At 48.0% G+C, this 24,028-nt stretch overlaps 1 protein-coding gene across 1 annotated transcript in view; it reads right to left on the bottom strand.

The window, feature by feature from the left end:
* Positions 1-23,250, bottom strand: part of LOC142590124 (phospholipid-transporting ATPase ABCA3-like) — a 95,531-nt gene extending 72,281 nt beyond the window's left edge. The window contains exons 1-5 of the mRNA XM_075701993.1: positions 23,195-23,250; positions 21,318-21,810; positions 17,720-17,905; positions 14,991-15,091; positions 10,708-10,857 (exon numbers count right to left, since the gene is read on the bottom strand). Of these exons, the coding sequence (XP_075558108.1) occupies positions 10,708-10,857; positions 14,991-15,091; positions 17,720-17,905; positions 21,318-21,618 (738 nt within the window). The 5' untranslated portion in view covers positions 21,619-21,810; positions 23,195-23,250. The remainder of the gene's footprint in view (positions 1-10,707; positions 10,858-14,990; positions 15,092-17,719; positions 17,906-21,317; positions 21,811-23,194) is intronic.
* Between the last annotated feature and the right edge of the window lie 778 nt (positions 23,251-24,028).

Genomic DNA, 24,028 nt, shown 5'->3' with positions numbered 1-24,028 from the left:
GCCCGCTGCTGGCAGCTTCGTGTGCTCTGCGTTCACGCGACCGAGTTCGCGTTGAAAAGAGACGAGTGGGCCCCCATCACTGCAAGTGACCTGCGATGGTGGCTTAGTGCGGCGAGTGCTGACAGCTTCGTAATGCTCTGTGTTCTCGCCGCGCAGCTCGCGTTGAAGCGAAAGGCAGCACGATGGCGAATTCGCTCGCTGCTGCGGGCGCTATCTTCAAAGCGATCGCCTTAAGAGACGGACGGATGGACGGTTCTTCTGGTTTGATAAGCACAGCAATGCTTACCCATACAAATTTTTTTTAATCAGCAGTCGGCACTGCCCGCTTCAGATCGCTTTCAAGATATGGTCCACTAGGCCGTGCCAGAGTATACGTTCGGTCGGGATGTGTAGCTGCCGGAGTCGTTTGATCACGGTTCATAATGATTCGACATGGACGCGGACAAGGCGCTAAAAAGCGATGACGGCTTATGATGCTCGAAACGTCATCAGCACACCTCGCGCCGCCTCCTGTAGTACTTTGCTTGCGTTATCGATGCACCTTGCGCTGCCGTCTGCACCAGTTGGTGTCGCGGCAGCGCTGTCGTTTGTACTGGCCGGATCAAGTGTCGTAACACTTATGACACCGGCCGCGTGGACATGAGCAACTGGCACAATGCTTACGCATATTTGGACAACTCCCAGAGCGGTTTAAGCGTGATTTTTTTATTATTTGTTATCGATATCGAGGAACGAAGGCGCTAGCTTATGGTAGCACACAGGCGACTTGCGCCGTGCCACTGGCTCGGATTGGCATGGCTACAGCATGCGCTCTTCTTCGTTCGTGGTGCCTCGCACCTTCAAACGATTGACAGACGCACACATCCGTACGATCGCAACAAAATGCCTAATTTTAGTAGGCGCGAAGATGCAAAATAAAAGGAGAATGAGCATTGCGTTTCAAAACGCACGCAGACGCAGACATTGAATGCGCGCAGGATTCTCACTGGAATCTTTCGCTTACGTGTGGAAGTTTGCGCCTTGGAACGATTGAACATTCATTCATGTTCGCAAACGCACGAATGTATTGGAACGCTTGCATACATCTTTCTAGACTACCAAACGCACCTTTTTTGATCGGCTCAGACATGTGAGAGCTAAAGAAAACCTTACTTTCCGTTTCGTTTATACATTTTAAGCCATAGAGAAGCTCCAGGTTTGGCGCTGTTTCACAGACAAGGTGCCATGTATCGTCTCGAGAAGCTCTATATCGGTGGCAAAGAATACAGCGGATTGAGCTAGGCAACACAACCAGAGGGAGCTTCAGGCATAGGACCTTCGAAACAAGCAAGAGAAGCTGTGACCGCGCTACTCACGCCGACCGGGCATGTTCTCTAATCACGGTTTCATCGCGGAAGTGCAACTTGCCCACAGTTCTGAGATTGCTTCCATAGGTGGCGTCCAAATGCCCAAACCAGCGACGGCTTCCCCTGGGTAACTGAAGTGGACCTCGCAGACAATGCTTTTGCTAACTGCCTGCATGCACCGGAAACAGTTGCGGAGCCAAGAACATGACATGCACGAGGTGTTTTGGGCAGCCTCGGTCACTACTGCAGGGTTTGCTAGCGTCAGCTTCTGCGGTGACCCAGTGCAATCTGGCAAACCTCAAATTTCTTAATGTTTCTTTCTTTAGTTTTATCAGCTTTAGCTGGTGGCCATGAGTAAGCCCGTTCTGAAACAAAAAAGACTAGTAAACCTGGTGCACTTATTGTAAAATTAGCCAAGTGCAAAAGAGAAACGAAATAAGTTTAAACTGAACGAGAAGGAAACCGTAGCACGTTCGTTCATGGCAAGTTCATATCTCTCGCTACCGATTTCAAGAGCAACACATCTGTGTCTAGAATATGCGCGCTGTGAACCAGGCGCAGATGAAAACAAACGCAACGAGTGAAAAATTTTCTTGTCATAACAGCGCGAATCTGACAATCATAGCGCATTCAGCTAATTGATACGTTTTGCTTTTTGTGGGAAATATTAGTGCGATTGAAGGAAACACTGGATTATGATGAAAAAAAACACGAGCACTGCTTCCTATAAGCCTTCGTCCATGCGTCCTCGTCCGGTGTTCCTAGCGTCGCGCCAACACTCCTCCCAGCAAATATAAGGTGCTGAGCATTCAACTATAGCTACGTTCATAGCTCCATCGGGATGCATCTATCTATTACATATATATACCCCTTTGAATCCAACTTGCAGCACTGAGTTTAATTGCGTTTGCCATTGCGGCTGTGCGAAATCTCTGATGTGATTGTGTGTAAACGTTCGGAACTGACTGTTTGAGCGAGAATCAATTGCACACCGCTCCCATTTGAACTTGGAAGATAACAGATGCAATCAGTTTGCCATATTTGGGGGTATCATGCGTGGAGCACATATCCTTAGGCAAGGGTGCACTCGACACAAATGCAGCCGCTTATATTCGGTTGTACTGGCCAGAGAAATGTGGTGATCTATAAAGGGAGTAATCCACTTGTCTCATGGAGTCACCCTGCATCAAAGTACTGCTGGGATACATCGACTGAGAACCCGCACGGGCGTCTGCATCAGTAGGCGTTTCGTGTGTTGCGACATGACGTATCCGAGCACAGGAGGGTTGGACCCTCCCGCGTGTAGCCGTGAGCAACGTAGCCGTGTCCGGGGAAAGGGGATCATGGGGGTTGCAGGAATGCTGGGTGTTCGGACCGCTAAGTCCCCTTGGTGAAGGCAACACACACCTTTGGCCTCTGCTTCACGTAAATGGCACCTCCAGACTCACCCACCTGGAGGAAATCGGCAGTCGCCTTATCCTGTTCCGCTCTTCAACCTCTTTTTTCCCATCTTTCTTTTACTCTCTTATCGTCTCTTCTCTTCTGTCACTTCATAATTTGCCTAAGCGACTTGGGATAACCTTGTGTATGTGCCCTGCCTTGGATAGGATATTTCATGGTTATAGTGGCAATCTACGGTTGGCACTTGCAGCCTTACGCTGCAGCATCCCCTAGTTGGGCTCCGTGATGGCTGGCCAGCATGGCTGCCGAAAAGAAACCGAACTACTATGGGAACACCAGCATTTCCCCGCATACTTAATCGCCACCCTCCAAAGAGGGGACGCACCGATTAACTCAACACATGTTTCAACCGACCAAAAGAGGCGTATGCGAAATTACATCTTGTACACAGTGAGAACTCTCAAAACAGGCCAGATTCATTTCTCTATTCATAGTTGCAAAATCTTTGACCGCCATAGGGTCAGGTTAGTGATTAAAATGGCTAGCGGAGACCTTCTTCTCGACATCCCTCTGAAACACCAGTAGGAGAAGCTCGGCAGTCTAGTGGCGTTTGGCAACATACCAATCTCTGCCCACACCACACCGATCAATTAATAGCTCACGCGGAGTCATTTCAGGAGTGGACCTCCTAGCATTTTCGGAAGATGGACCTATGGAAGGGTGGAAAGATCAAAATGTCAGCAATGTAAACTGTGTCATCATTAGACGGGGCAACAAAGGAATCCCGACCAAACATCTTATTCTAACATTTGCGTCTAGCGTTGTGCCGGAAACCATTGAAACACGATACATTATGTTAACTGTCCCACCATATATTCCAAACCATAGACGGCGCTCCCAGTGCCAAACATTCGGCTATGGCTCGCGGAGCTGTCGTGGTCGAGCAACCTGTGCAAAGTGTGGAGCCCAGGGCCCCCCTCCGACAACTGTAGTGGCACACCTCACTGTGTGAATTGCAGTGGTAACTACGCAGCTTACTGACGTTCTTGTCGGAACTGGAAAAAGGAAAAAGATAAAATTACCCTTAAAGTCAAGGAAAATATTTCTTTTAAGGAAGCCCGCAAGATGTGCTCAGCTTTCCCCAGCACACCTTATGCTGACGTGGCGCGTCGGGGGCCATCGTCGCAGCGGCCACTGCCAAGTTCCCAGCCCGGGCGCAGCAAGCTGTCACTTCTGGCTCCGGCCCCGGGGTGGAAGTGGTTAAGCCTACTCCACCCAACCAGCAAACAAACCCGGTACGCTGGGGTTCCCGGCCCCACAAAAGTTCTCGGCGCCAACCTGCGCGACGCGTAGCGAACCCGCAGGACGGTCAGCAGCCCCCAAGGTGGGCGTAGTCAAGCTGGCCTCACCCTCCCCAGCCCTTGCTGGCGCTGGCAACAGCCGACGCAGCAGACCTAAAGGCAACCACATCGACCTCCAGGCTGGTGGTCGCATGGGTCTCGTCCTCCGAGGCGAGACCCTCTCGCGGAACTTCTCGCTCTCAAGAGCGCGTGTCCGGCGCCTCAGAAGAAACAATGGACACTACACCCATCCTGACGGCGCACCAAGCGCCTAAGGAGCGGCAATGCTACCTCGACCGCTCTACAGAGGACAAACCCCGCGTTACAGGGCCTCGAGAGGACTCTGTTCTCTAAGGCAACACTCCCTTTTTTTGTACACATAGCACCAATTTGCTTTCAGTATGGATACACAAATTATACAATGGAACGTCAGAGGTATTCTTGGAAACCTCGATGATGTGCTGAACTAATCCATTAACACGATCCAAAAGCGCTGTGTCTACAGTAAACGCACTTAACAACGAAACACAAACTTTCTGCGACAGTATGTTAAGTTTCGTAAAGATCGCGATGATGCTTTCGCATCAGGCGGTGGTGCCATTGTAATTCTTAAAATCGATCAGATTCTCCCCAGTGGCGCGCCGTGAAGCAGTGGCACTTCGAGTTCTAAACAAACTCATCACCACTTTCTCGCTTTACATAACCCGACATACCACTTACACAAACATGAATTTCAGTCCTTTACGGATGAAATGCCAGAAGCTTATCTCGTTGTTGCCGATTTCAATGCACACAGCAGCCTGTGGGGCGACTCTCGTATAAACGCGCGAGGTCGTCTTGTTGACTAGTTTCTTTTGTCCTGTAGTGCGCGTCTCCTGAATAAGAAGAAACCTACATATTACGGTCTTGCAAACAGAACTATTTATCCTGTTGATCTTGGCATAGTTTCCCCGTCCATATTACCTGAACTTGAATGGGAAGCTACCAAAATCCTTATGGGAAGGACCACTCTCCCATAATGCTGCGAACATTCAGATAAACGAATCTCCACCACAAGCCCCGCGGTGGAAGGTTGATACAGCCGGCTGGGGGAAATTTCGAACTCGTACTATTGGCATGACATGTGGGCTCACATGTCTTTGTTAGGAAACGATGCTGCTGTGGAGTATTTTACCGCCTCAATAACTGATGCCGCCTCTACGTGTATATCTGAAGCAAGTGGTGAGGCCTGCAAACGCCGTGTCCCGTGGTCGAAGGACGAACGTGGAAACGCTCGTAGGAAACAGAACGAAGCGTGGGGGTTTCTACGAGCTGCTCCCACTGCGGAGAATCTCATCAATTTCAAGAAGGTAAAATCCTAAGGCAGGAGAACGCACAGACATGACAGAAGAAAGAGTTGGCAGAAGTTTTTATCAGGTATCAACTCATATACAGACGACGCCAAAGTCTGGAACATAATTTATAAGGTAAGAGGGCGACAAACATATTTGTTCCCTTTGGTAAACACACAGGGCAATGGCTTGGAAGACCAGGGGAGCTTCGTAAGCGCACAGTTTGAACGTGTGCTCAGCTCAGCAGACTATCCCGAAACATCTAAACTATACGAAGCCAGAATAGAAAGGCAGAATCTGAAAAGAAAATGCAAAAATACCAGGCATATAATGGGCCATTCTGTTTAGCTGAGCTACAGGCATCACTAAAAAGCTGCAATAAATCTGCCCCAGGAGCCGACTGTACAATATATATGATAAATCATCTACCCTCTGAAACACACAAAAAAATCTCTTTTCCCTCTACAATGCTGTATGCCCTTCAGCCAAGATCCCGCCTGTCTGGAAAGACGCTATTATAATTCCTATTCTGAAACAGGGCAAGGATTCATCGTCTCTTTCGAGTTACCGTCCTATAGCACTAACAAGCTGCATCTGCAGAGTGTTCAAAAAATGATTAACCGACGCCTAATACATTTACTTGAATCTAACAAGCAGCTTGAACAATACCAGTGTGGTTTTCGCGAGGGTCGGTCAACCACTGGCCATTTGATACGTATTGAGGCACAAATTCGTGAAGGTTTTGTCCACAAACAGCTTTTTTCCGTCGGTATTTTTAGATCTGGAAAAGGCTAACGACACAACTTGGCGCTTTGGAATCTTCCGTAATCCATCTGGAATGGGAGTCCGAGGCAACTTACTGAATGCGACTCAGAATTGCCTCTCTCATCGCACGTTCTGTGTAAGAGTTGGCAACGTTCTGTCTCGTCCTTTTACGCAAGAGGCTGATGTTTCTTAGTGGTGTGCTGAGCTGCACTCTTTTTATTGTCAAAATGAATTCGCTGCACACTACCATACCACATACTATGTTTTATTCTGTATATGTGGATGACATCGAGATTTTTTACTAGTCATGTCTTCTAAGTATCTGCGAGCGACAAGTATAGCTTGGCTTAAATAAGTTCTCTAAGTGGGCAGACGAGAACGGTTTTAAAATAAACCCTCAAAATATTACCTGCGTCCTGTTCTTTAACAAGAGAGGTCCACTGCCAGCACCCACAATAGATTTCAATGGAGAACGCCTACCTGTGAGCCGTAAACAAAAGAAATGTTACGGGGAGTATTTAATCGAAAGTAAACGGCTAGCACTTGGCTAGCGAAGACTGTAGAGGACATACAGGTTCTAGCAGCCCTTTCAGTCCGCCAGGAGAGAGACTCTGACCTAGCCCCACTACAACGTCTTTGTCACGCCACTGTTCGTGACAGTATTATCTTACACTGCAAGTTAACTTTTATACCTCATCTAAAATATCTTAAAGCAACATGCCTTAAGACTATGAACCTACTGAAGCTCTCGTCAGGCGCTACCTGGGGAAACGACAGGAAATTCCATATAAGCTTCCACAAAAGTCCGATATTATCGTACCTCGAGCAATGTTATATAGCTCTGCTGGGCCTAGTGCTCTGAAAATGCTAGATCCCATCCACCCCTTAGACATACAAATTGCTAAAGGCGCCCTCAGGACTAGTCCTGTTCAAAGCCTGCGGGTCGAATCTAACGAATAGTCTCTGTACTTCTAAAGAACATATTTAAGCTTTTCGTATGCATTGAAGGTAAGATCAGCTGTAGATCATCCATGCCATTCAATTATTCACTACTTGTCTACGACCAGGCTGTTCCGCAACCGCCCAGCACTTTATTTCTTTATTGGATGATTACCCCGCTTAACCAGAACGCAATGTCGAAAAAGAAAAACATCTTCAGTGAAGCAACACACTTGCTAACTTGATAGGCGATTTCATTTGCCAATGGAATGAACAAAAATGAATTAGCATACCTATTAGTTCTAGAGCGGTATTCTTACATCTTGAATTGATGATCAGTACGCGCAGAGACATAATGAGGCCTGAGTAAGTATATTTCCTTTCGTACGCCGGTTTTACCATGCAATATTTGATAAAGAAAGTTTCAGTCTCAATTTTCTTCGACGAGAGGAAAGAATTTTCCTTCCTATTTTATTTTTCATATTGGTACAGCTATCGGTTCTCGGGTATCAGCATACGACTAACCTTGCTACTCGGTTCTGGATTTTTTTAAGTTTATCACTTAGAGTTTTTTGCCAAGGGTCCCACATGGCAAAAGCATATTCGAGCATTGGTCGAACGTACGTTAGGTAAGCAGTTGATTTCAAACAAGGCGGCACGTGCCTAAGATTTAGCTGTATAATGTTTAAGGTCCGGGCGAGCTTAGCAACCAGTGTATCAACGTGAGCATTACATAAACAATTGGTTGAGAATGTCACACATAAGTATTTATAGTGTAATTTCTGTTTCACTGTTATTGCTGATTACATACTCAGAAGTTAACGGGTGTTTTTTTACGTGTAAAAGTAATATGACCGCATTTTTTAGTATCTCAGTTCATTTTCCATCTCGAACACCATTGATAAAGACATGATAAGTCACTTTGTAACAGGGAGACGTCATCTGCTTTTCTAATTTTCCTATATAAGACGCAGTCATCGGCAAACAACCGTATATACAACTAATTCCTGAACAAATGTCATTTATATACATTAAAAATAAATGTGGCCCCTACGCACTGCCGGAGGAACGATAGATAGTTTTCGATGCAAACTAGAACTGTATAGTCAATATTTAGTGATGCTAGTTTTTCTAAAAGCAAAGGGTGTGAAACAGTATCAATCGTCTTTTGAAAGTCCAGAAAAAGACAATCAACTTGTCCGCTGGTGTCGATATGAGATGCAAGGTCATAATAAAATTCAATCAATTGTCTTGTGCAAGATAGACCCTTAAGGAACCCACCAGGCCTCCTCTGTCCTTCCGGTTGGAAGCACTATCAGAAGAAACAGGCGTCCCTCTTTTATAGAATGCCCTAATGGCTCCTACAGCGGCTTCCACCACCTTGGGAGTGGCAAATAACCCAGTGCGGCATCTCTTAGAAATATCAAAACAAGCCCCTGAGGTACACATACATTATCATTTTCTTGGGCTTAAGGATAAGTATTCCTGAACTGAATTTTACACAGATACTTCTAATCTTATCCTGGTGTTACTTACGCAGCTCTAGGACCAATTTCTTTAATATGTGGAACACTAAATTCATATACAAGTATTTTTACGGCGGAAGCGTACATGATCCTCGCTGTAGTTAAATACATTAAACAAACAAATGTTACTAGGGTTATTGTGTTTACAGACTTACTGAATGTAGTCCGAGCCATAATGAGTTTACTAAAATCTAAGAACAATGTTTTTAACGAACTATATGCATTGTTATGCTCTGCTTATAACGATAAACAAGTCATCGTCCTCTGTTGGGTGCCTTGCCACAGTGGCATAAAATGCAATGAAGGTGCCGACGAAAATGCTACCTCAGTCGCTTTTAGCGACACCGACACAGACATACCCATTCCAGCCACGGACCTTAAACCATACTTACGTCACAAGCTGAAGAAGCACTTGCAGAAAGAGTGGTATTGCCAAGTATCGAATGAGCTGCGCTTTATCAAACCCAAGTTAGGGCACTGGATATCGGAGAAAACAACACGATACAAAAAAGTGCTCCTTTGTCGAGTACTGAACAGGTCATACCTTCGGCACACACTCTTATCTACTGACTTGAACTGACCCTGCCTCTTGTCCGAGGTGTGGCGACAGTCTCACAGTTCTCTATGTACTCGTCGAGTGCAGGAAAATAGAAAACCAGCGTAAAAAGTACTTTCCTTCTGCGTATCATCAGTGTATTCCATTTCACCCAGCCTTGTTTCTTAGTAATGAACCGCTTTTTAACCTGGAAGCAGTTTTTAGTTGTTTATATGCCACAAATCATTTGGTCGGGTCGTGTGTAGCACAGCCTCGCCTTGAAGGCTATAACTGCACTGACATAACTTTACAGCACGAGTCTCCCAGCTCTTCCTTTACTTCAAGAGCCCTGTGAAGGCAGAAGTACTTCTATGCATCCTATTATATCACCTTTTCATAACGAGACTTTTACGCCCCTTCTTATGAGTCATTAGTTTAGAGCAACCCGCTTTTAGGCCTGCGTACAGCCGCATCACATCTACATTTGCAACTCAAATTGATCATTTCATTTCGTTACATACGCAGTTCATTGCCATATGTCATGGCGCTCTTTGGCCATAGCTGGCCCTTGTGTGATTAAAAGACATACATCAATAAATCAGTTACATGGACTGACAAAGTAGTATTGTTCGGCACAAAAAGTGAATGACCAAATAGACCATGCAGACAAGCCAGAGAGGTTTCTGTCTGACCGCGTTGCCTTAATTGTCGTGTCCGGTCTGGTTTGTCGCCCTTCTGCACTGCCAAATAGTGTTGGTCGTCTAGTTTGGTCCCCTGATTCATAACGAAATCGATTGAACTCGTCTTTGTCATTTGACTGCTAGGAACAGTCAACTATCAATGAAACAGAAATCAAACACCTTGACAGGGGTCCATGTTTCTTGTATGGCTACAGAACTGCCGACGTAATGTATCAATTTCATACATGCTGATGCCCTCGTAAAATTACGCGTCTGCTAATAACTGTTTAATACGTTTCTGCGTTAAGTTGTAAAGTAAATCACAAGTTAACAAATCGTAGCTACCGCTGCCGAATAGTTGCAAATATACTGTTGCAAAAAGGGTGCTACGCATTCACAAGAAAGGCCTACTCAGAACTCTCGTCGGAAGTCTGTTAGAAATTGTTCCCATTTAGCAGCCTCGCTTTTACCAATTCCAAACTCCTGCACGCCCTCTGGCTCTGAAAGGAGAAAACTGTGGGATGTGGGGAGGGCAGGCGTGTCAGGGGTGGTTTGCCGGTGATAAAGGCTATTCAATAGCTGCGGTACATTCCCTCTCGGGGATGGGGGGGGGGGGGAGGAGAACACTGCGAGGGAGCTAACCTCGACGACATGAAATTTTCAAAGTAATTCTCGCAACATCTTCGAGGTTACGTTTCCACAATGGCAGCACCGCACCAAGAGGCCGCAATGCATACCCTGTGCACGACAGTTCTTGGCTGAAAGACAACCATACAGGGCGGACGACTTACAGAATTGAACCAATGCTCCATTGGGCACCTGCCCTGCTCTTTGCGATACTTACGGCGAGACCCGACGAAAGCTCGTATTCGATGGCGTTTAGTGATCGTATCGCCGGGATCATGAACATTGCGTACAGCGTAACGGTGAATTCTGGCCGGTATGAGACGTTCACGTCACCGTAAACCCAGCCGGGCAGGTCTTCAACAATCAGCTGCGAATGGTATACAGTGTGTTTTACAGCGTAGCTGTGAATGGGGACAAGAAGTGCTCAAATAGGCTATATGTATGCTTTCACTGCTTTCTGAAAAAACAAACGATCACTCAGCAAGTTTATATTTTGAGGAGATGTGAGGAATGTTACAGGCAACGTGCAGACAAATGTTAAAGTAAGAATCCATCAGAGATTAAAGGGAAATTGCAAACAATCGTTTTTGAATCGTCTAGAGGAATTATATAAACGCTTACAAAGTTTCTCGGCTCCCTAGAGAGGACAAAAAAACCGCAGAAGCTGGATATTCACGGAAAATTAGGACCGCTTCATTAAATAAGCGTACTGAAGGATAAGTGTAGTGAAAGGCCGGAAGGTTCAATATTGCTCTCACGCCATTTACTACTCCGGCTGTGCGTACTAAACTCGTTTTTTTTTTTTTAGAAAAACTGAATGGGGCCTCCTAGCACATAACAAACCCGTTACATTCGAGAGTTCTCGCGGCGAATAATCTCAAGACTTGACAGGTGAACCATCTCGCAATTTGTGGCAGCCTACAAAACCCTCGCATTATACAGAAAGTGGCTTCAATTTCTGCACCCGAGTGAATGCAGTCGCCTAAGTTTGCTGGAGCTCTCCCCCTCGCGGGAATCGCCATGCACAGGGCGTTGCTCTCTCAGGGTGAACCATCTCGCAATTTGTGGCAGCCTACGAAACCCTCGCATTATACAGACAGTGGCTTCAATTTCTGCACCCGAGTGAATGCAGTCGCCTAAGTTTGCTGGAGCTCTCCCCCTCGCGGGAATCGCCATGCACAAGGCGTTGCTCTCTCAGGGTGAACCATCTCGCCATTTGTGGCAGCCTACAAAACCCTCGCATTATACAGACAGTGGCTTCAATTTCTGCACCCGAGTGAATGCAGTCGCCTAAGTTTGCTGGAGCTCTCCCCCTCGCGGGAATCGCCATGCACAAGGCGTTGCTCTCTCAGGGTGAACCATCTCGCCATTTGTGGCAGCCTACAAAACCCTCGCATTATACAGACAGTGGCTTCGATTTCTGCACCCGAGTGAATGCAGTCGCCTAAGTTTGCTGGAGCTCTCCCCCTCGCGGGAATCGCCATGCACAAGGCGTTGCTCTCTCAGGGTGAACCATCTCGCCATTTGTGGCAGCCTACAAAACCCTCGCATTATACAGACAGTGGCTTCAATTTCTGCACCCGAGTGAATGCAGTCGCCTAAGTTTGCTGGAGCTCTCCCCCTCGCGGGAATCGCCATGCACAAGGCGTTGCTCTCTCAGGGTGAACCATCTCGCAATTTGTGGCAGCCTACAAAACCCTCGCATTATACAGACAGTGGCTTCAATTTCTGCACCCGAGTGAATGCAGTCGCCTAAGTTTGCTGGAGCTCTCCCCCTCGCGGGAATCGCCATGCACAAGGCGTTGCTCTCTCAGGGTGAACCATCTCGCCATTTGTGGCAGCCTACAAAACCCTCGCATTATACAGACAGTGGCTTCAATTTCTGCACCCGAGTGAATGCAGTCGCCTAAGTTTGCTGGAGCTCTCCCCCTCGCGGGAATCGCCATGCACAAGGCGTTGCTCTCTCAGGGTGAACCATCTCGCCATTTGTGGCAGCCTACAAAACCCTCGCATTATACAGACAGTGGCTTCAATTTCTGCACCCGAGTGAATGCAGTCGCCTAAGTTTGCTGGAGCTCTCCCCCTCGCGGGAATCGCCATGCACAAGGCGTTGCTCTCTCAGGGTGAACCATCTCGCCATTTGTGGCAGCCTACAAAACCCTCGCATTATACAGACAGTGGCTTCAATTTCTGCACCCGAGTGAATCCAGTCGCCTAAGTTTGCTGGAGCTCTCCCCCTCGCGGGAATCGCCATGCACAAGGCGTTGCTCTCTCAGGGTGAGCCATCTCGCCATTTGTGGCAGCCTACAAAACCCTCGCATTATACAGACAGTGGCTTCAATTTCTGCACCCGAGTGAATGCAGTCGCCTAAGTTTGCTGGAGCTCTCCCCCTCGCGGGAATCGCCATGCACAAGGCGTTGCTCTCTCAGGGTGAACCATCTCGCCATTTGTGGCAGCCTACAAAACCCTCGCATTATACAGACAATGGCTTCAATTTCTGCACCCGAGTGAATGCAGTCGCCTAAGTTTGCTGGAGCTCTCCCCCTCGCGGGAATCGCCATGCACAAGGCGTTGCTCTCTCAGGGTGAACCATCTCGCCATTTGCGGCAGCCTACAAAACCCTCGCATTATACAGACAGTGGCTTCAATTTCTGCACCCGAGTGAATGCAGTCGCCTAAGTTTGCTGGAGCTCTCCCCCTCGCGGGAATCGCCATGCACAAGGCGTTGCTCTCTCAGGGTGAACCATCTCGCCATTTGTGGCAGCCTACAAAACCCTCGCATTATACAGACAGTGGCTTCAATTTCTGCACCCGAGTGAATGCAGTCGCCTAAGTTTGCTGGAGCTCTCCCCCTCGCGGGAATCGCCATGCACAAGGCGTTGCTCTCTCAGGGTGAACCATCTCGCCATTTGTGGCAGCCTACAAAACCCTCGCATTATACAGACAGTGGCTTCAATTTCTGCACCCGAGTGAATGCAGTCGCCTAAGTTTGCTGGAGCTCTCCCCCTCGCGGGAATCGCCATGCACAAGGCGTTGCTCTCTCAGGGTGAACCATCTCGCCATTTGTGGCAGCCTACAAAACCCTCGCATTATACAGACAGTGGCTTCAATTTCTGCACCCGAGTGAATGCAGTCGCCTAAGTTTGCTGGAGCTCTCCCCCTCGCGGGAATCGCCATGCACAAGGCGTTGCTCTCTCAGGGTGAACCATCTCGCCATTTGTGGCAGCCTACAAAACCCTCGCATTATACAGACAGTGGCTTCAATTTCTGCACCCGAGTGAATCCAGTCGCCTAAGTTTGCTGGAGCTCTCCCCCTCGCGGGAATCGCCATGCACAAGGCGTTGCTCTCTCAGGGTGAGCCATCTCGCCATTTGTGGCAGCCTACAAAACCCTCGCATTATACAGACAGTGGCTTCAATTTCTGCACCCGAGTGAATGCCGTCGCCTAAGTTTGCTGGAGCTCTCCCCCTCGCGGGAATCGCCATGCACAAGGCGTTGCTCTCTCAGGGTGAACCATCTCGCCATTTGTGGCAGCCTACAAAACCCTCGCATTATACAGACAGTGGCTTCAATTTCTGCACCCGAGTGAATGCAGTCGCCTAAGTTTGCTGGAGCTCTCCCCCTCGCGGGAATCGCCATGCACAAGGCGTTGCTCTCTCAGGGTGAACCATCTCGCCATTTGCGGCAGCCTACAAAACCCTCGCATTATACAGACAGTGGCTTCAATTTCTGCACCCGAGTGAATGCAGTCGCCTAAGTTTGCTGGAGCTCTCCCCCTCGCGGGAATCGCCATGCACAAGGCGTTGCTCTCTCAGGGTGAACCATCTCGCCATTTGTGGCAGCCTACAAAACCCTCGCATTATACAGACAGTGGCTTCAATTTCTGCACCCGAGTGAATGCAGTCGCCTAAGTTTGCTGGAGCTCTCCCCCTCGCGGGAATCGCCATGCACAAGGCGTTGCTCTCTCAGGGTGAACCATCTCGCCATTTGTGGCAGCCTACAAAACCCTCGCATTATACAGACAGTGGCTTCAATTTCTGCACCCGAGTGAATGCAGTCGCCTAAGTTTGCTGGAGCTCTGCCCCTCGCGGGAATCGCCATGCACAAGGCGTTGCTCTCTCAGGGATGGTGACACCGGTGGCTGAGACGTCTTTTAGGGGATGGTAACACCCATGACAATCAGACAGTTCTCCCGCATAAGCATCCCGTTTGTATTGATGCCTCAGACTTTGTGTACCGCGAAATCGCGACAACAGCCAAGAGGCTAGGTCTGGGTACGCGACGGCTTCTGCATTTCGCGCCCAAAATAACTCGGCTACGGAGGTCAGAAATCGAATCCCTGAACTCAACCACAGCAGCAGAACGTTTTTAGCCATGCACAGTGCAACAGTTGCAGGAAAGCAACGGCGGAGCCTGACTGCAGTTGCGCGTCGAGTGTTTGTCAGGTGTTTATACCCCATTACAAACCACGGGAAAATGCATCAAGCGGTCTCGCTCACCTTTATGTCTGTAGCGTTACTTTGATCACTCTCTGAGGTACGGGGTCGCTGTAGCTCCAAATGCGCTCGTTCGATGGCATACATGTAACCCGGTGGAAAGGCTGGAAGGGAAAAACGATCCGGAAGAAACTTTCATCGACGCACCAGTCAATACACTAGAGCTGTCTTCAACCAACCATTTGCCAACTATCAGCGGCCAACCTATCGCTGGCTAACTATACGCAGTAACGCAACAGCTGCGATTGTTACCCAATGGCTGGACACTTTAATGACGTGCTCCTTTTTGTCGTGATTGGCCAGTAACGAAGAGCAAGCAATTCAGGTGCAGGCCCTTCCAGTGAACTCCGCTCTCGGTTGGTAATTAAGACCGGCTCTTTATACTACAATACTGTCGGATATCACGGAGATAACTTGCTGTGTGGTTTCCTGTTTCCGTTTGTTTGCTTTTTTTTTCGAATGTGAAACGTTCTGTGCGTCATGTTGTAGTATACCTTTATCAATTTATATGTTTAATGAAGTGACTTATTACTCAACAATTGCTTTGTGCCTACAGAAATCTGCAGGATGTTGTGAAAGCTTTCTGTGGCAACGAAGGGAAAGCTACGGGTTCTTAGCGTCTGTACGTCTATTACTGCGACAGTTCTTTCGGTGACTTTTGACGACACTTTCGGCTTCGGTTTCAGATATTGATGCCTTCTTCGGATGGTCGCCATGATACTCCAAATTCGAGCTGACCGATTCCTAAGGCACTGTCGGTGCACGTAAGGGATGTAGCACGCCAACGGAACAGCCGGCTGTTTTTCGGAGGAGTGAGAGGGAAGGAAGCGACAGCCGAGATGAACTTCCGGTAAACGGCGTCACCGCCGCCGGCTACAAGTGATTGCGTAACCTGGCACGCTATGGCAGCGTACTTGGATTGTAATTGGAACATAGTCGCTGCCGCTGCGAAATGAGCTACGGTTAGCCTGCCTTCGCCAGCGCAATGATGGGAACTGGTGGAGTCGCGCGACCAGAAAAATCCACCAAAGTTCTCGGCTGAGCAGATGGCGCTATTATAAGGAGCACTTCGGACCACCCTGATCTGCAGTAAGGCGATCAGAAAGGACCACCTGAATGTAGCCGGAGCGCCCACCTATCGGGTCTCTAAAGAAAATCGGCCTTTTGGGTGTTGCCCTTTGCAGCGCTCGAAAAACCATCATCCCAACATGCAATCATTCCGCGTAGCTTCCGTGCGTGAAGGCGCAAACACGTAAGACGAGAGTTGGAAAATTATTCGAAATTACCACTTAATGGTCCGGTACATCTTATTTTGTGGTTTCAAATGAGATGTTAATGTCTTCCTCTTCTCCAGTTTAGACTAATGCAGAATATCTTTCAGCGATATTTTTCAGCGGCGTTCATCTCTAGCGTTTTTTTTTTCTCTATATCTTTCCCTTCGTGCCCGCAGAAAGTTAGCCGTGTGCATAAGATTTAACGTTGTCAGGTAAGTTTTAAAATGCGATGTCTGAGTGATGGATTCCCAACAACAATTGAACGATTTATCGATATTTCTCGATAGGTTCTTTGCGCTTACATGATTCAGGCAAACCATTTTTGTAGGAATTATTTTGTCTATGAAATTTCATAGACTGAATGGATAATTATGATGGTGGTAGCTTGATTTGTCGATGATGACTGATTCATCTATTCATTCATTCATTCATTGACAGGTTCCCTGTACTTAGATCAATCAGCAGCATTTTTACCAACAAAGTTTGATAAACTGAGTGGAGAATGACGGCGTAGGTGGTGGTGGTGAAGTTAACAGCAGCGTGAAACATGACGGTGATTGATTGATTGATTGATTGATTGATTGATTGATTGATTGATTGATTGATTGATTGATTGATTGATTGATTGATTGATTGATTGATTGATTGATTGATTGATTGATTGATTGATTGATTGATTGACAGGTGTTCAGTGGTCATAGCAATCAGCAGTACCTTATCAACGACGTTTCGTATACTGAGTGGGGATTGACGATGGCGGTGATGGCAAAATTGATGCGTGTTTATTAGGTGGCAGGGTTCAATTGATTTGATGACTATTTGACAAGTGACCTGTGCTAGCAGCAAACAGCAGTGCGGTGGCGGTGGAGTTGATAGTTGCGTGAAACGTGACAGTGACTCATGGAATGCTGGATTCATTTGATTGATTGACAGGTGTTCAGTGCTTAGAAGCAATCACCAGTACATTATCAACAAAGTTTCGTATACTGAGTTGACATTGAAGACGGTGGTGGTTGCGGAACTGTAATGGGTGGTCGTTTGGTGGCAGTGAATAATTCATTTATTGATTGATTAATTTACAAGCGCTCTCTGCTTAGAGCAATCACCCGCACCTTATCAACGAAGTTTGTGGTATGCTGAGCAGAGACTGACGATGAAGGTGACGCCAGCGCTCATCGTTGTTTGCCGGGAGGCAGTTAATTGGTTGATTGGCGCTCTGTGCTTAGAGCACTCAGAAGTACCATATCAATACGCTGAGTGTAGAATGATCATGCTGGCGGTGGCGGAGTTGACGGTTGCATGTTAGGTGACGCTGATTGATTGATTGATTGATTGATTGATTGATTGATTGATTGATTGATTGATTGATTGATTGATTGATTGATTGATTGATTGATTGATTGATTGATTGATTGATTGATTGATTGTGAGGGGATTTCTCAACTGCGATGTTCGTACCGGACAAGTCGCGGAAGTCTTCGAGGCTGAGCATTGTGTACTTGAGGCTGCCGTCGGCGTGGGCCTCGCCATCTGCAGGCGTTTCGAGCTTCACACACATGCGACGCATTGCATGCCTGCCTCGGACAGGAACGTAGGCGCACTCTCTAGCGATTTCGCTGGTGGTGCTTACGTTGCGCGCCAGCACTGTAAAAAAAAATGGTAGGAAACCTGTAGCAACGTTAGGGACACACCATATCTGCTTTCCTCTGTTTCTCACTTTTCACGTAGCTTGACTAAAACATTGTGGTTAGCATTGACACGCGAGTTTCTAAAAGAAATTTTATTATAAATTGACTTCATTGGAGCGGAAATTTGAAATGCCATCAGCACTGCCCCCCACCCTCCCGAAAAAATTCAGCTTTCAGAGAGCGCGAAAGAGTCATACCATGATGCTGTTGAGTGCAATAGATAATCAAAACATACGCAACCACGCTACGCGAACACACCGTAAGCTATAAAACACCCGGCACTATAGGGGACACATGCAAGAATGAAATATGCCGGCGTACAAGGTCATGTGTTGATCGGAGTGACCAGCCGGGCGTGTGGCTATATCTCGTTTTAAAAGTTGCGACTGATTATCACACGCATATAGAATCTCTTTACCTACAATGAGTGGTAAAACTGGGCTCAAGCTTTATTTCTGGATAGTAAAAAAAAAAATATTTGAAACAATTCACGCAGGAACTCTCCTGGTAGTTGTCTAGGTATGCGTAAGCCTTGTGCAACTTGTTCATCTCCACACAGCCGGGTGTCGTTATCAATGTTATGGAACTTGATCCGACGAGTATCAACCCTTATCAACCCTCATCGGTCATTCGCTTATCATGTTCGATAGCGAACATGACAAGGCAGGTTTATTTATGTTACCGTTAATTACGGCATCCGAACCCACGACCATTTGCGTTAACTAAGCTGAAGCTAATTAGCCACGGTTAATTGAGACAGAGTTAATTCATGCACTTGAACCCTGGACCTTTGCTGTGTGTCGAACCCACGACCTTTAAAAATTACGTTATGGGGTTTTACGCGCCAAAAACGCTTTCTGATTATGAAGCACGCCGTAGTGGGATACTCCGGAAATTTGGACGACCTGGGGTTCTTTAACGTGCCCAGAAATCTAAATGCACGGGTGTTCCTTGTTATTTTTTTTTTTTTTTTGCATTTCGCCCCCATTGAAATACAGCCGCTGTGGCCGGCATTCGATCTAGTGACCTCGTGCTTAGCAGTCCAACACCATAGACACTAAGCAACCACGGCGGGTTCGCACGGCCTTTGGTGTTAAGCTGAATTAAGGTTAATTTAGCGGAGCTGTTTAGCGGAGCTGTTCTTTATTGAAACGTATGCTGTTCTGTGTGTGGTGTGGGTGATTTCTATGAATGTATGTGCTGTTCACTTCACTGTGCTAAGCGCTTGTACCCTCTGTCTTAAGTGGTTACGATTGTTTTCCTTGCAAACGGGGGTATCAGCCATTGCTTAAAGTGGTTAAGCCATTCAGTTTCTTACGTGACGGACAAATGTCTCGTTGGGTAGGCATAGGAATACTGACGCATATTGAAAAAAAAAATTCACCGACGATCGCGATACTCCCTAACGCGAAATCTGAGCTCAGCTCTTTGGCTTTTTGAATTCCACCGGTTGCGTCACTCATTCTGGGAACATAGAAAGGCGTGGCTCGCACGCAGCGCATTCTCTAGCGCCGGTGACGCAGGCGATGCAGCTCATGCGATGTTGGTCCGAAGCCCGCCCCACGCGAGCGCTTTGTTTCCATATATGGTATCGGTGGCACGCGCTCGCCGCAAGATATATAAGTGACGTCATCTGCCACCGAGTAGCGGCGCACGCAACTGTGGCCCCAACTCGTAGCGCGTCGCCGCCGTGGAGCCCGTCTCGTGCGGCACTCCGCTTTCCTCCTCCCCCTTTCACCCTAACCTCTTCCTCCGCTATCCTCCTCGCGCTCTCTTCGCTACTGCCGCCTTTCATCCCTCTCCTGCGTTCCGCTCATTCTTTCTGCCGGTTACGCCGAGGCCAATGCTAGCGCAGGAACGGGTGAGCTACGCTCCACACCGTGCAAGCTTCGCGCGTTCGTCGACCTTGCTTAGCCGGCTCTATGGCGAGTACGATGTGCGATCTCTTGCAACGAAGTGACCCGCATCGCGAATTCTAGAAGTTCCAAACACTTCGTCATGAAGGTGTACCGCTGTATACGCGCCCCGAGGATTGTCGTGGAACGGCCACGCAGTGTGGCGGCCGGTATTGTCAAGGCCCGGCGCTGCCTTTCGGTTCTCTCCCGAGCCAACGCGGTGCGTTGAGTGCAGGAAAGGTCTAGAATACCCGCCGTGGTTGCTCAGTGGCTATGGTGTTGGGCTGCTGAGCACGAGGTCGCGCGGGATCGAATCCCGGCCACGGCGGCCGCATTTCGATGGGGGCGAAATGCGAACACACCCGTGTGCTTAGATTTAGGTGCACGTTAAATAACCCCAGGTGGTCAAAATTTCCGGAGTCCTCCACTACGGCGTGCCTCATAATCAGAAAGTGGTTTTGGCACGTAAAACTCCAAATATTATTATTAAGGTCTAGAATACGGCTGCTTATGCACGCATCATGCACGCATCGTGCACGCAGTACACTTCACAACTACGCAAGTTGAGAAACGCGACATATCCTGATGCGGTCCTAGAGTTCGCTTCGAAACACCTGGCGTCACCAACGTTATCGCGGAACGGAACAAGGCTTGCCAAACTCGTGTAACGATAAAACTAGGCGCACGATACGGCTGCTGGGGAAAGATTATAGACAATAGCGTTGCGGGTTTCTTGTCTCGCTGTGCTCGCGTGTGCGACGTCGCAGCGATTCCTAGAACGGCACGAGCGCGTTTCTCACGCTTTCGTGAAGCGTCCACTCCAGTGTTGTCACTCTAGCGATTTTAGAGATTTTAGCGAGTCTCTCTATTCATTCAAGAGCTCCGAGAACTAGCCCATATGCAAGGATGATGTGGACTAAGTTCCTTTGCGTACTATAGCAAACTGTTCGCTCGTGTAGTCTTTAATTGTGGTGCAATTTGAACCTGGCTATCTGAGGGTGAACTACGCATTTTCAGCGCCATCGTCCGGTACGCAAGCATAATGGGAAATTAAAATCGCCCCACACACTGCTGGTGAATTCGCAGTTTATTCCTCACTCACTCGGAGATTAGAGAAACGTGGGACGCTTAGGTAAATAATTTGCACCATGCTAGCGCATATTATACTGCTCCAAAATGCCTACATTGTCGAAAGCTTGTCCAGAAAAAGCTATCGACAATTTTGGAAACACTGCGGCAAAATCTAGCGGAAATTTAGCGAAGTTTTCGTCTCTCTTTAGCGACATGCTCCAAAAGCTTATGCAAAGGTCTGTCCACTTTAATTAGGGGTCACTTCCAACCCTTGCCAGTGAGCTTTCATGGTTTCAGAAGATTTGGGCATTCACGTGGCCCAAGCAACGTCAAATCTAAAGCGTCACCTCAGCGCTGCTTTTAACGAAAACGCCCACCACGAAAGCTCAGAAGGTAGCTCACCTTTTACGGGTTCCCGCACGTCGTCAGTCAAGTACTTGGCGACCACGGCCCCCATCAGCCTGTTGTTGTAACTCGTGTTCGGACCGAACACGATGTGAGTGGGACGCTGCGACCCGAGGAGAGAGTCCAGATCCGTTGCGTTGGGATTCCTGCCGAGCGGCTTCGGTGCTTGTCGCAAGGACAACGCGATGTAAAAAACCCAAGCCACGAGCAGTAGCTCGAGCGAAGTGGACACGTAGTGCCGCCGTATCGCCTGCACGCACAGCGTGCGCCACAGAAACGTGGCCACGTTGTGAGCCATGTCGCCCTCTCGCAGCACCGCTGCGCGAGTATACGCTGCGCGCCCAGGAAATGACGCAGTGGTGGCGGTGGTTAACTCCGGTCCGCGCTGTTTGCATGCGGAGCTGAGCCCCACACGTTCGGCGGCCTCTTGGTATCGATCAGCGGTGCGATCGCAGGAACTGCCTATCAAGGCTGACCGCGGGGGTTGGTGCTGAAAGCGGGAAAAGAAAAAAAGATTTTTGTGAGGTGTTAATGCCGCGCATCCTTTCTTTCCCTCGACAAAGTAGCCGTAACGCGAGCTTTAAGACGGTTCTCGTGCAGTGGCAGAGGTGGCAACGTATGGCGCCGTAATCGGTATTTAGAAAGGCACACTCATTCATTCATTCGGTCATTCATTCTTTCATGCATGCATGCATTGATGTATTCATCCATTCATTCCTTCACGCAAGCATGCATGCGTGCATGCATGTATTCGTTCATTTTATTGCTCGCGACGAATTAAAGGCCAGGGAAATTGGTAAGTCTCAAAGCGTAAAAGAACTGCCCGGCAGCGGCCATTCACCACTTGCCCTGTTCAGCATAAACATGAACGCTTTATATAAGAAGCTACCCAACCGCAATGTACAGAACGCAACCTATACGCAGAATAAAGGAACATGCATCGGAACCTCGACGTATCCGAAGACCGGATGTGTTGTGTGTGTCTGTGTGTGTATGTGTGCGTGTGTTTGAGAGAGAGAGAGAGAGACCTGTGTGGTCGTGCAAAGTCTCGTGTCGTCAGAGTCAGGACGAGCAGTGCCGGAGGCATCGTAAGGCGACGGAGGAAATTCTTGGCTAATAAGGCTCGTCAGTCAGCCACTTCTGATCGATGTAAAGTATAATGCACAATACCAGCGCATGGATACAGGAATAAACGACGGATACATTTCATATAGTTACTTCTTATGTCCACTTCTCGCTATTTATTGCGCTACGCTTCATACCCATTCAATATGAGGGAAAAGGCTGCGACGCGGTTAAGTAGTGAGGTTCAAATGAGTACTAAGTCAGGGATTGCTATTGCGCGCTCTTCGAAAATTATAGGCATAACAGGTGCAATCTCAACAACTGGACAGACAAGAGAGACGTGCCTGCGTCCAGAGAACGTTTTTGAAGATTCCAGGGTGCTACTTGACGCTTTGCGCGTCATTGCGTTAGCTCCAAAAAGGACGACCAACAGAAACTGCCCAGCTACATGGCGCCTGGTGGAGCCGCACTTGCTCTAACAAGATGCGTTTGCATGGTCCCAACACAGGCGTGTGGAGTGCGCCTGTCGGGCAGGCGTGTGGAGTGCGCCTGTCGGGCTGAAAAGCCACTTGCCCGTTTCATGTAAACGCTAGCAAGCTGATTCGAGCAAGCGTCGAGCCCAGTTGGGTCAAGCGGACTGCACCACCTGGGCTCGGTTGACTGGCCCCAATTTGATTTGGCAACATTCGGGTCGGGCTCGGTTAGCTAGACTTCAAACTCGATCAGCTCCTGTAGAGTTCCCGCAGACGAATCTGATGACTGTCACATGACGAGAGAAAAAATATCGCCCGAGGCGTAATCGGGCTTACCTGGTGATTTTCTGTCTTCGCAGAGAAGGAAACGAACGCTCGCTTGCTTGCTTGCCTGGTTCTTCTTCTTTGTCTGCTCGCGCGCACGCGACACGTTTTGCATATAACCCTACACTGACTATGAACGTGATTCACGTGGCGGCAAACAAAATTGACCAAAAAAAAAACAACTCTGTTTGCGAATGTCTAAGCCTGTGGTGTTCAAGAAAGACGTGATCTTTAAAAGGGAAATTTTATATGTTCGAACAACACGTCTCCGTCACTCTTTATTAAATTATTTTTGTCCCTTTTCTATTGATTGATCGATTGAAAACTTTAATATGCCACCGAGCTGGGGTGCCCGCCTCTTATCCTACACGCAGGTAGGAGGGGGGAGGACGAGTCCCCGCGCGTTGAGGACAGTGAGTCTTCACGGCCTCAACGGCCAGGCGGATTGCTCGACGCTGGTCATTATGTGGGCCAGCGTGGGTCTAATGCACCGCAGTTCTTATCAGCGAAGAGGAAGAAGATCGGCACATCAGTTGAACTACACACACTTTGCTTTCATTTGGTGCGTTCTATCACATTGACGGCTTAGCAAATCGCCTTATATTGTACTCACTCTAAGTCATGAAAATTAAAGCCTTTTAAAATTGTGTACCCCTAGCACGTGTCTAAAATCTGCCCGATTCTTGGCGAACCAACCTAAATAGGTAGACGCCAGTGATTTACAGATCATCATCTTTATCACTAACCAATACATAAAATTGTCTTTAAGGTACGTGTGATACGGCAAATGCAACAAAAATAATAATTTAGGGAGAGACAAACCAACCCTCTTGTTTCACTGATAAA

The sequence above is a fragment of the Dermacentor variabilis genome, chromosome 8, assembly GCF_050947875.1.
Source record: "Dermacentor variabilis isolate Ectoservices chromosome 8, ASM5094787v1, whole genome shotgun sequence".
Lineage (NCBI taxonomy): Eukaryota > Metazoa > Arthropoda > Arachnida > Ixodida > Ixodidae > Dermacentor > Dermacentor variabilis.
This window is presented reverse-complemented; position numbering and strand designations above follow the sequence as displayed.